Source organism: Gymnodraco acuticeps, unplaced genomic scaffold (assembly GCF_902827175.1).
Source record: "Gymnodraco acuticeps unplaced genomic scaffold, fGymAcu1.1, whole genome shotgun sequence".
Taxonomy (NCBI): domain Eukaryota; kingdom Metazoa; phylum Chordata; class Actinopteri; order Perciformes; family Bathydraconidae; genus Gymnodraco; species Gymnodraco acuticeps.
Window position 1 is genome coordinate 269,008 of NW_022991348.1, and position 12,796 is coordinate 281,803.

Consider the following 12,796-nt stretch of genomic DNA (forward strand, 5'->3'; position numbering starts at 1 on the left):
CTCCTGACACCTCATGGCGGCAGACTGAACCGATGCCGGGAAACAGACGCCATTTGGTGCATTGCTTTTGTTCCAACAGCCCATGTATATTGAATTAGTGATATCACCAGAACCTCTTTATATCTAACCAATCTGAGACTCGACACTTCAACATGATTGTGGTTTGACATTTTAGCAAATTTGTGGGGAAACCGTCCCCTTCAGTCTGCAGCATTTCTCCCTGGCGTTGACAGGTGTGAGGCCCAAGGCAGGACCCATTCATCAATGTTGATGTCATTATTATAATGCCTCACATCTGGAGAGAACACAACCTGGTACATGCAGCCAGTTATTTAATACCATCGCCTATACATTCCCCTCGTGTTCCCAGTCTTATCTTTCCCCTTCTGCTCTTCTTTCCCCGCTCTTATCTCTGTTCTAAATGCAGCTCTTACAGGGTTATTCGGTTGTGACAGCAGGAGTATCATTTTGCTCTACGCGTTGCCCTTCTTGGTTGTTCCAATTCAAGCCGCTGCGAATAAAAGGTGCCGGCTAAAAAGTCTGAAACGGGAACAAAATAAAATCATGATCCTTCTCTGTAATTCGGTGTTGCTCCTGCAGCGCACACACGCAGAGTGTAAAAGTGGCTCTGTCGGCCATAGGCGCTCCAGGTTTTATGAGCAGAGCTGCTGAGCGGGCTTCAGGACTTCACACTGAGCCTGTGTGTGAGTGTGTGTGTGTGTGAGAGTGTGTGTGCAATATGGTGCTGGAGACAGCGTTATGAATGCTAATGGCGCAAACAATGCAAAGCACAACCAGGAAAAAAACTCATTTTGACGAAGAAAAAAAAGGGAATATCACCGTTTGATTGGTGCTCAGCAGCTTCTAACACACCTTAGCACCGCAAAACACGCACACACACGCGCAGCAGTGAACTTGATGAGACGCGCCTCCAGTTTTGTGCTGTGGTTGACAGGGAGTGGTTCATTACAGTCGCCGCAGAGCGCAGCAACCTTAGAGAGAATCCCTCAGGCATCGTTCAGTGTCACAATGCCTTTATTGCCAAACCCTGATCGCATATCAGCAACCTCACACAGATGCATCAAAAAGAAAATTGCAGATATGACCAATTAGTCGGACTGGAATCCAGGGAATAATTGTCACAAACAATAAAAACCAATACAATTTGATTACACCAACACACAGTCTATGCATGTATATTCTTTCTATGGAAATTCATTCTAGAAAAACCCACAGTGGGGTCATGAAGGTGGCCGTCAACAAGCCGAATTAATCACACACCACGCTCTTCATGGACCACTCTCACGGACAATTATGTTCGATGGCGAGTTAATGAGACATTTTTCAATCACTGTGAAGCGTAAAAGAGCCCACTGCTGATGGCTGATGGCATGTGCACACACGGGAACAAACGAGCAAGGACACTCCAGGACACTTATATCCCTCACACACACACCTGGCTCTTGCAAAAGGCTGACCTTTCCCTCTCACACCTCCGCTCTGTTCAGCTCTGCGTGGATCAGGGCTTTCGTCTGGGCTAAATCCAGCTCAACTGCAGGTGAAGGACCCTCAATCCCTCCCTCTATCCCCACCTCTATCCCCACCTCTATCCCCACCTCTATCCCCACCTCTATCCCCACCTCTATCCCCACCTCGATCCCCACCTCTATCCCCACCTCTATCCCCACCTCTGTCCTCCGAGCAGAACGAGGAGATGAGTCAAACACGGGGCGGAAAATAACAAGCCATCACCCTCACCAGCTTCTGTGTGATCCTGAAGATTTATAAGCGCCCTGAGGGGAAACACAATCAAATAAAAGTGTCAGCATCCCCCTGCATGCAGCTGCGGATAACGCGCTGAAAAATAATTCATGCTTTATTGCCGGGCTGATGAGCGTTTGCAAGTGTCACATAAAAAGAACAACGGGGGGAGCGGTGCCAAACAGCTGGGATATTGTCTGCAGAGATGTAGAATACTAAACTGCTCTATTCAGCGGCGCACAGGGAAACAAAAGCAGACCGAAGTACAAAAGGTAACGCCATGTCTGAGGGCTGCAGCTTTGTGTCACCTGCACACATTTCTGAGGGAAAAAAAATCACCACTTGTGCTCGGCTGAGTTCAATTGTGCATTCATGCCACAGGAATCACAAGCAAGCCAAACATTTTACGGCTACGCTGACTTTCAAACACGCCGACTAAGACTCGGAGTGATGCGGCTTCAGCAGGGCGCCGGACATGCACCCTGGCTGAGAAAATCAGACATCAAATAAACAGTTCATTAGGATACTGCACTCGTGGCGCTACGATAAAATTGATTTCAGCGTTTTGCTTAACTGAGTAACTAATCTCCCGTTTTCTAGCCATTTCTGCTAATTACAAAGCCAGGAAACGCTGACAGGGGAGATATGTAATTGGACCTGAAAAACGATTAGCGAAAAAGCTTATGAAATGATATCACTTTCATACACTGCTTGCCTCAATTTCTGGGGCGACTGAGGCAGTGTCTGTGTAAGGAACTGCTCGTAATAGCATTTAAACAGACATAAATGAGCCTCTAATTGCGCTTTTCTCCGTGCCTGCAGGTCACATGAGGCGGTGCGGCGGAGCTCAGGCGCAGTCAGACAGCATTAATACATTAAATCCACAGCAGAGCATGCAGGTAATCCATTACCTATCCCACAGGAGAGCTTCCAGGGAATATCAATCTAGGCAATTAGGGGAAAAACAATAAACTAACATGCAAGTATAGCAGTTTTAATCTATGGAGCCTTATGAGAGGAGCATAACTCAGAAAGTCTGCCAGACTCATTAAAAGTCCATTTGCAGTGAACACCTGCAGAACAAACAGGGGAGCGAGGCTGGAGACGGAGTACAATGCAGAGCGATGCCTCTCATTGGCTGGTCTTGGTTAATTATCCTCGTAAGGAAAAGCAGAAGCTGCATTGGCAAACTGGCGAGGAGATTTGGAAAGCTTTGGCTCAGCTCACTGAGTAACACGGCTCATCTCATGTTGCACTGAGTTCAACAAGCCAGAGAGAAATACACTTACTCACTGCTGCCATGCAATCATAAAAAAGAAATCAGATACAGAAGAGGATGTTCTCATGGATTAACAGTGTGTTCCTTTTTTAAAACAGCATTGAAAATCACCGTAAGCAGAAATCAAACAACCTTAAAAAGGCACAGGATAGAGAAAATCAGAAATAAATGAAGATGGAATGAGAAGAAGGATGAGAGATGCCCTAAGTGGCTGGAGGCTGCAGGACCTACCTGCCCGGCAGCTCTGCCCTCCATCCCTTCTGCTACTCAACCGTTTAGTTTCCATTGTACAGGAGGCACAATCTGCTGGAGAGGAGGCTGGGGTCGCCTCCCAGCTCGCTCCTCGGCAGCTGCCTGCTGCCTCCTGCTCGCTCGCTCGACTGAGTGAGAGTGAAGACGGGGAGAGGGGAGTGTAAAGGGAGAGGGTGAGGGAGTGGGTGTCACAAAGAGAGAGAGAGAGGGAGGGAGAGTGCTGTGCGAGCACAAGTCTACCTGCCACAACCCATCAAGCCAGCCAGCCTTGGAGACAGCGCCAAATCAACAGCTGGCCCCCGTGTGATGTCAGAGCCGAACAGCCAGTCAGAGCAGCCGTGGCCGGACGGCACTACGGAGCCGACTGAACCAAAGTCACCGGCTAAATGGGGCTCTTCATTAGCTACTCTGCTTTAGGATGGAGGCGGGGGGAGGAGGAGGAGGAGGAGGAGGAGGAGGAGGAGGAGGAGGAGGAGGAGGAGGAGGAGGAGGAGGAGGAGGAGGAGGAGGAGGAGGAGGAGGAGGAGGAGGAGGAGGAGGAAGAAGAGGAAGAAAGGGCAGCCAGGGACAAGGGATAGATGGAAGGAGAGTGAGAGGAAGAGGAGAGGGAGGCAAGGCGCAGAAAAGAGTGGAGAAGAGAAAGGACAGGATCGACATGTCGGCGGTCAGCTAGGTGCTCAAAGAGCAGGTGGAGAGACGATGGGGAGGCGCTGGCCGCTGAGAGGCCGAGCTGTTCACTGGGCTACCTTCCCATTAAAGCTGGCACCCTGCGCTCCACACATGAAGGCGAGCTACAGCCAATCCCACAGAGCCACCACCTGAAACACCACCCATTACTGAAAGCAGAGGAGGAGTAAAACACTGCAATAATATTGAGCTTTAGGCAAATATCACATAAGCTTATTGGTGGATCAAAGAGAAAACAATACACTGCTGCATGAGGAAGAAGAGCAGCTGCTTGTGCGTGATCAAACCGCACCCCTCACCTCCTCTGTTTGATCTCAAATCTGACTTTGGAGGATTGAATAGGAAAAACAAAAGGGATCAGCCTCCACAAGAATTCACTTGGCTTGTTTATTTCATTAAGGATCGAATATCTTACACGACATCGTGATAATTGAGCTTTGGGAATAATTGACTTCATGAAGCACTCTCCTCACTAAGTGACAGACAGGCTGTCAAAGACATAGGAAGTCACACACCGGTCCTATGCAGCTGAAGTCTAGACTGCCATAATGGGATTGTTTTTGTCCTTTCAGTCACTCAGACTTTAACAGCAAACACAGTGGGCGGAAAAGTTCCTGCTGTCACTAAGCAACCAACACTAGACTGCGACAACCGATCCGATGCGATCCTGCCTCCTGTACCATTCGTTATGCCAGGTCTCTGAAGAATGTATTATTGTGCTTCCTTAATCCCATGAAAAGGTCACCAATTGAACAAACAATTTATGGATAGGCGGATGAATTATTTAATGGCCCAGACCAAATATTATCGGAAAGAGAGATTTTTCCCCCCTGGAAGGCGATGAATTATTTAGTCATCGGGGCCACATTCGGTGAAAGCCATTACACAGCATCCTCAACCTCAATATCTGATAATGTCATCAGCTCCGAATGTGCCCTAACCTGCGTAATGAACGGTCAACAGAGTCTCCGCTGCAGAAACAGTTATGGTAAACAATTATTAGCGTTTATTTTAAGCCTGGGAGTAGCGTGCCACAGAGTGTACACCACCACAACCAGAGCTTTGATTTAGTGTACCTCCGAATGCACAATACATCACCCAGCAGGTAAAACAGACGCTGATATGTTTGAGGGATAACCATATCATCCAAATGTGCACAATCAGATTGAGGGATTCTCAATCAGCAAACACACAACGACTTATTATGGTCGTAAATCCCTGTAAAGTGTACACACACACACACACGCACTCTCCTGTAAACCAGCAGCCGCAGGGACGGAGCACTCTCCACCCACCAGGCTCCGCTGGTACCTTAATGAAAAAGATACTATCATGATGCCTCAGTGGTGGCTTTCAGTGCCATCTCCAGCAAAGATGAGGTAATAATTGCCTGGGTTAATGCATAGGAATTATAATGGGTTATTTATTACACAAGTACTAACATGAGATGTTTTATTTATGGCATTTTTACGAGAATGAATGTAGTTCAAGTCAGGTTTCAAGGTCCACTTTTATAATCTATGTGACAGTAATGGAGTTGCACTATGTTTTAGAACTATACTACTATTTTAAAAACATGCATTAAATCAACACTTGGTGTTGATGATGTGCACAGCTCCACTGCATCATTCATTGATTAATATTATTGTAAGCAACAAGCCTTGGATACAGGGGGAGTGAATGACATTAATGCATTTTATTTATAATTAATAGAAATATAACATTAACACTTATCTCCCTTATTGAGAAAATAAGCTGCTTTGGTTATCTTGTCAGGTAACGTTAACTGCGCAGCGTTTTATGTCAATTATTAATACGTGGGCTATATTAATACGGGGGACATTTTTTCTATGCTTCCATAACGATGAAGGAAATATCCAGTTATCTATCCACCACAACGACAAGATATGAGTATTAAAGGTGTGAGGATAAATCGAAAGTATGTTCATTTTAATGAAATGAAAACAATGCAATTTAAATGCTACTTTTCGGTGGCTATTGCTAAACCAGACTCCATTACAAATGTGGCAATTTTAATGTTTCCTCTGTATCGACCAACCGACAAACTACGGACAACAGGTGACTTTTTAATCTGAACATATATGCATGTAACAAAAAATCGGCGTGTAAAACAATAACAAAAACAGCAAAGCAATGCAATTAAAGCTCATTTTATTGAAATGGCATGCCGCATCTTAACGGGAGAGAAACAGCCGAAGCAGGCCTAAAAGTTATTAAATTCTGCTGTATTATTTAACTACTAATGCACGCTTTTTTCCGAATAAAGCCGAATTTAAGAGTGTCCTCTAACCATTTCGAGTCCACATTTGCGTGCAAGGTGTGTGCTTTTGCAGCAGCGTAAAAAGCAACATTATATCAGCCACATTTTTGGCCTGCCACTGGGGCTTGAAATCGGCCAAACACCGGTGTCATGCACGAGCAGGAGACATGTTTACTGCTAACTAGCTCATGAAAACAGCCACCCTTTCGGTGTCTTTTCCTCCAATAATTGTTGCACATGATACTGCAGATATCTAACGTTGCCTTACCTCTTTTGGTTAACACAGTTGAGTCTCTTCGGAGGGAGAAGAAGCGAAATGAAGGAGAGAGAGCAAAGCCTGGTGCGTCAGATCCTTACGTCGGACACGTAAGGGTGTTGAAAACATGACACGTTTTTGTCGTTGCTGGATTTTTTTGTGCGTAATGGCACTTTGCATGGAAATTATCCAACTAATATCCTCCTGAGGAATGCAAAAACGTCTTCCAATTTCCTATTTTAGCCCTAAATTACCTATTTAGGGTTTAAAAATATCTGCTGGGTAGCTTGTGAATTTCTTCCAGGAGTCACTACAGTCTCATTTAAGTGTTGTTTATATTTAACATCATTAATACAAATCTGCACACGTATTACATGTAGTGGAGTGAAAGTACACTATTTACCTCTGAATTGTAGTGAAGTCGAGGTACAAAGTAGCATAACATGAAAATACTCAAGTAGTATCTCAAAATAGTACTTTAGTACATGAGTAAATGTACTTAGTTTCTTCCCACCTCTGCGTAATGGCACTAAAAACATTATATCGCTTCTAAAAAATGCTAAAAGTTAACATTTGTAGGTAAATGTCATTGCATTTGTTTATAAAGCTACAGGAAGTTGCATGCGTGATGACGTCACGTGCAGCGGATGCTAGGTGACCTAAACAGAGACATTTGCCGGGAAACTTTCTCCTGTTTCAGTCCAGATTAAAGTGACTCCTGCGGCTGTTTCCACTGTCTAACCGGGTAAGGACACCACACACACACACTGACAAATACAAAGCTTGTTTCTTGTTGTGTTGCTTTGCTAACAAAAGGCTTTTATATGCATGCTATGTGCTTAGTTACTGCTGCAGAATCACGATGCATAGCAACCACTGGCTGCATGTGTGGCTGCACATGGGGCATTCAATCTACATAAAGGTCAAATAAAGCAATAATGTTACCTTGCTAGTTTTCTACTCGCATGGTAGCTTGATGGGGGAGTCAAATACCACACAAATACATCCGGTTTTAAAATAATTACTATGGGTAAAGAGCTTTTATTTTTGTGGGTAGATCTGTTTACTTCCGGTGCTGCTAAATCCTGACTTTATTTAATTTCTTTTTACCTTCCAAATATGTTTTTGCATACCTTATTGTGTGTTGTTGGCCCCTAACCTTGCAAAAATATGTTTTGCATATGTTGTTTATCTTCTACTGCTGATATATCTTTATTGTTCTTTATTTGTATTATATTTACCTCTAATTCATGTGCAATGTCTTATCTATGCTGCTGAGATGAAAACAATCCAACATTGGGATCAATTAACTATCTTATCTTAATATATCACTGATAAAGTGAATTTAAAACTCATTAGATCAAACGGTGATGCCTTAAGGTGATTTTAGTTGAATATGACCTGTTGTTAATATGTAGTAATGTTGTTCTAAGCATTATAGCTATTATAACTAACATAATTAATCACAAAAATGAGCTTTGCACACAATATATGACATGCACATCCTGTTCTCTACCTGACCACTGTTGTTCTGGGATGTTGTTACAGTTTTAGACATAATGAATATGTGGGGTTGACACTTATAGGGAGGCTTGACAGCAGCAGGTGAGGCAACACAGAGAAGATGCTGTAACTGCGGGCAGCTGAGACGGCAAACTTTGACCGCCTTTGTCCACTACTGCGTCACCCATCCTCTCATCATGCTATTCCTGTCAGCTAATAGGCAGCAGGGGACGGCTCCTCAATATTATTATGTAACATGTTTACTGATTATAAAAGACCCCCATCACCCCAGCCACAAACCGTTCAGTGTGCTGCCGTTTGGCAGGCGTTACCCCAGCATCCGGACAAAAACAACCAGATTCAGAGACAGCTTCATCCCGCAGGCGATAAGACTGTTAAACAACTGAACTGCTGAAACAATTTCACAACATTCATCTGCTTAGTAATTATTTATCTATTATCTAATATATCATTCCAATAGCTTGTATATAGACTCGTATGGCACTATTCCACTTTCTCTAGAACCATTTTTCTTTTTTGTATTACTTTTAATATAATATACTTTAATATTGTTTTAATATTGTCTGCTTATCTGTATTATTGTGTTGCATTGTTGGAGAAGCCTGTGACCTAAGATTTTCAACGACATCATTACTTTGTAGCTATGTTAGTTTGACAATAAAGAACCTTGAACATCAGCATCAATACTGAAAACAATATTGCATTTGTACATGTTATCAAGGCAAGGCGCGGCAAGGCGCGACAAGGCGCGACAAGGCGCGGCACATGGCGCGGCAAGGCGCGGCACATGGCACGTGCCACGTAATTCTACTGTAATTCCAATTACTTGTATATACAGTAGACTCTCCTTACACTATTTTAACTATTTTATCTGTTTTATTGTGTTGCATTGTTGGAGGAGCCTGTGACCTATTTTCATTGACATAACTACACTATAGCTATGCACACATGACAATAACAGCCTTGAATTGAATCTTGGATCTATTTTCTCTTTTTCTCCAGCCCAAAATCTGTCGGCTGAATGAACGAGTGCCGAGAAACTGATGAGGATATACAAATGGAAATGGACGATAATGGCCTGCAGACCCCTCGCTGTGAAACAAGATGGTCACAGCAACTGTCAGGCCTCCCTCCCAAGCTCCTGCAGCGTCTGATGCCTTTCCAATTGGAAGGAGTGGAGTTCGCTTTATCTAAGAATGGACGGTAAGCAGTCAATTTGTATAGTATATAATTTTCTATGTGGGGATTTATGAGGTTTCATTAATCCATAGCTATCCCCTATTGCACCGACACCTCATTCAACCCCAAAACATATAACTTTTGTGTAATATCATTAATAACATGACAAGCGAAAACATTGATTTGACGTCTAAATGTGGACCCAAAGACGTCTGTTGTTAATTTGTAAGGGACAGTGTAATCCCCCCTTTGAACTTATACCATCTTATGTTTGTGTAACTATTAAGATATTGATATAAAGATGCTTTCACCTTGTAAAAAAGCAGCTTTTCTTTACTCAGGAGCTTCACAGCAATTACAGAAAGAGGCAAGGTGTTTGTCACGGATATGTTTACAGCACATTTTTTCCCATTAGTCATTTAGTCAAATGTTATGGTATGATTGCATGGATAATATGCTTCATTGAGCGTTAAAGTGAGCCGTCCTAATTGACCTATATAGCAGGAAAGTGCTGATTTCAGTCCCATATTGATGGCTAAAAAGTCAAGAATATATTATGTAACAAGGTCACATAGGGTCCATGTTTTATCTTTGAAAACAATCCCAAGTCCATGTAGAGTTTACTCGGCTGCCCTTATGTCCGTAAGTGTTTGGCAGGACTTCCTCCTCCTCTCGACCAGTCGATTTACAGGAAGGTCAGCGCAGGGGGAGACAATCTGAGCGCGGCCGAAGTGATGCAGAGCGGCCATATTGATTCAGAAAACACTGGGAGGCGATGCTTTGTTACACTGGCGGGTCAGGAGTCAATTGGCTCTGGCTGCACGGTGCAGAAAGCTACCTCGGTCCATTGGCATCATTGTGACAGGAAGGGCTTCTCTCTGGAGACGAGAACAAGTGACATTAGCTCAAGATATTACACTTAAAGGCAGCCTGCTTTACTCTCAATCTCAATCTTTATTTGTTTGTATAGCACACAAACAACCTCAGTGTGCTGTACAGGGAACACATACAATATGAAATAACACTAATAAAACAATAATTAAAGGTCCCATGTCATGCTGTTCCTGTTATCACCCGTCCCCTTGTTGTTATGAAGGTTGTTCTGCATGTAAACGGTCTGCAGTCACAAACCCTCAAAGTGCACCCTGTAGCGAGTAAAACTCTAACACAGAGAAGACCTGTCTGTGCTGCCCCAGAACGCCTCGTTGGAGATTTCTCTTTCTTCCATTGTTTGCTTCCTGGGTTCTGTGACGTGTGAACTCCCAGATCAACAACTAATGACCGGATTGGCTCAAATGGACCAATCCTTGGAGCACCTCCCACACCAGGGTCCCTTGGCTAACTAACAGGGAGTCCCATTGACTTGCATAGAGCTCCCTGAACGCTGGTAATAGCCGAGTTGGGATGGTGGAGGAATGCTCTCCGCAGCAGACCCATTCTCACAGCGTTATAAACCTTTTTCTTTCTCAATATCAAGCCACACTTATTGTTTTTACTTCGGCTGTGAGTGTTTGTGTGCTCAGGATGAGTTTCGCTTGTTCTCGCTGTATCGCCGACCCGGAAACCTGTCCGCTCCTCGCAGCAGCAACGAGCCTCACAACGTCCCGACCAATCAGAGCACACTGGGCTCACAGGGAGGGGGGGGGCAGGAGCTCCAACAAGCCGTGTAGGACAGAGAGTGAATACACAGACTATACAGACATGCTATGAGAAACCAATGTGAGTTTGGAACATTGCACAATTTAAATGTATTCTAGTCGACCTGAACAACGGAGATATGATCAGTAGAAATGACCATGACATGGGACCTTTAAACATATGATAAAATGCACAATAACTAGAAACATATAACAACATATACAAATGTCAAAATGTTATTCTCAACTAGTATTAAAAGCCAGGTGAGTTTTGAGCTGAGATTTACTACAATATAGATTACATTCTGTATGCCTACACAAGCATAGGTGTTGCTCAGGTGTTGATAGGCAGCTATAATAAGCTTTAGGATATGATTGGACGATAGCTGCTTGTGGGAGGACTTTGTTTTGCTCTTCTATTCATATCATATTTGCTACAGTAGGTTTCCAATTATATGTGTCTCCTTTAAATCCATTGTGTCCTTCATTGGTAATAAGACATGGAGCCATTTTAGGAAGCCACCTCCTCCACATCCAGGTTGCTACACATAATAAAAGTAGTATAGTGAGATGATAATACAGTGACTAAGAAGCGTTTTAAACCCGCTGTGTGCCGCACTCACACACAGGCAGACGGTAACGATGATAACGAGCTAAAAATTGTTTTTTTATTGACAGTAATCTCCATCTTTTGATGTATCCGACACACCCTGCTGTTCTTTATTTGTTCGTTTAATCTCCTCGGAAAGAGAGGAGAATTAAAGCGCCAGTGTCTTTTTCTGATGCTCAACAGAGACCAGATGTAGCTGCAGGCTTGCTGGATTACTTTAGGAAGGAATGTAGCAATTCCCACAAATGTCTAATACCTGAAGTGGAACTACACAAACTGACAGACAGAACAAGATGTCAGCCCTTCATTATGATATAACTCCTGTAATGCACTGAGCTGCGTACATTGATGTCTGATATCTAACGGTGTGGGAGGATTTTTCCTTTTAAATCTCACATTGGTTGTGTCTTTCCGCATCATCAAGAGCATCGAACCGAATGCCTCAAATGTTGTTGCAATTGAAATACTTATGGGGCCCGCTGTATGGGACTGTGTGGGAGGGTGAGTGACTTTTATGAGGGATAATGTGGGGAGGTTGTGGCACAGTGCGACAATAAAACCCCCTGAGATGTGGTTTATTGCATTGTTAGGAAAGTTGAGCAAAAGTGTGCCCTTCGGGTGCTGACATCTGCACATATTCAGCTTTTCTAACCCGTGTTACATCGATACAACGCTCTACTCCATCCATTAGGACCTCTTGGTCGCTTTCATTAAGGTGTTGACTGCTTGATGCACTCTATATCCGCCTCGCTCTGATTTGTCCAAAGTCTTATTGTTAGTGACTGCCTGTGCTTTTATTAAATAAGGCCGGGTGTGCTGTTGTGGGAGGAGATCAATAAGCCGGCTGTGTTGTCCTTCCAGAGATGGACTTAGCTATCTGCGCACACACAAGATGATTTATTTATTCCACATGTGTAGTCGTCCATAAGTGTAGGTCATAATAAAGAGACTGTACACAGAGTGCTTCCATTAAATCATCGGGCGATTCTGCAGTGCACAGTTACAGTACTGGGAGTTCAATTCATCTTATTTCTGTAGACCAACCTTTAACGCCAATGGTGCATTCACTTGCTCCTCAGATGGTGCCGTTTACAGAGATGGGAAGTCATTGTGGACATTCAGTCTTAATGTGGAAACGACATGGAAGCTAGAGAGTATCCAGATGCTTAGAGCAATCAACACTGCATTTACTTTCACGTTGTTTTGGGGTGATATGACCTAGGATCAGTAGCTTTTTGATAATGTTTCCGACGGACGGACTAACTTAGCTCAAAACGTGCAATTAACAACTTCAAATAACCACGGGTTCTTGTGGGAAACTGTGCACTTG

At 43.7% G+C, this 12,796-nt stretch overlaps 2 protein-coding genes across 2 annotated transcripts in view; one reads left to right on the forward strand and one right to left on the reverse strand.

Annotated features, from left to right (window-relative positions):
• The window catches only part of LOC117562714 (R3H domain-containing protein 1-like), a 40,286-nt gene extending 36,649 nt beyond the window's left edge, over nucleotides 1-3,637 (reverse strand). The window contains 1 exon segment of the mRNA XM_034240597.1: nucleotides 3,272-3,637. The gene's annotated coding sequence lies outside the window, so the exon portion shown is untranslated.
• A 2,956-nt stretch (nucleotides 3,638-6,593) lies between these two features.
• The window catches only part of zranb3 (zinc finger, RAN-binding domain containing 3), a gene marked incomplete in the record, with an annotated part of 52,375 nt that continues 46,172 nt past the window's right edge, over nucleotides 6,594-12,796 (forward strand). Inside the window, 3 exon segments of the mRNA XM_034240596.1 lie at nucleotides 6,594-6,626; nucleotides 7,124-7,261; nucleotides 9,043-9,243. Coding sequence (XP_034096487.1) covers nucleotides 9,062-9,243 — 182 coding nt within the window.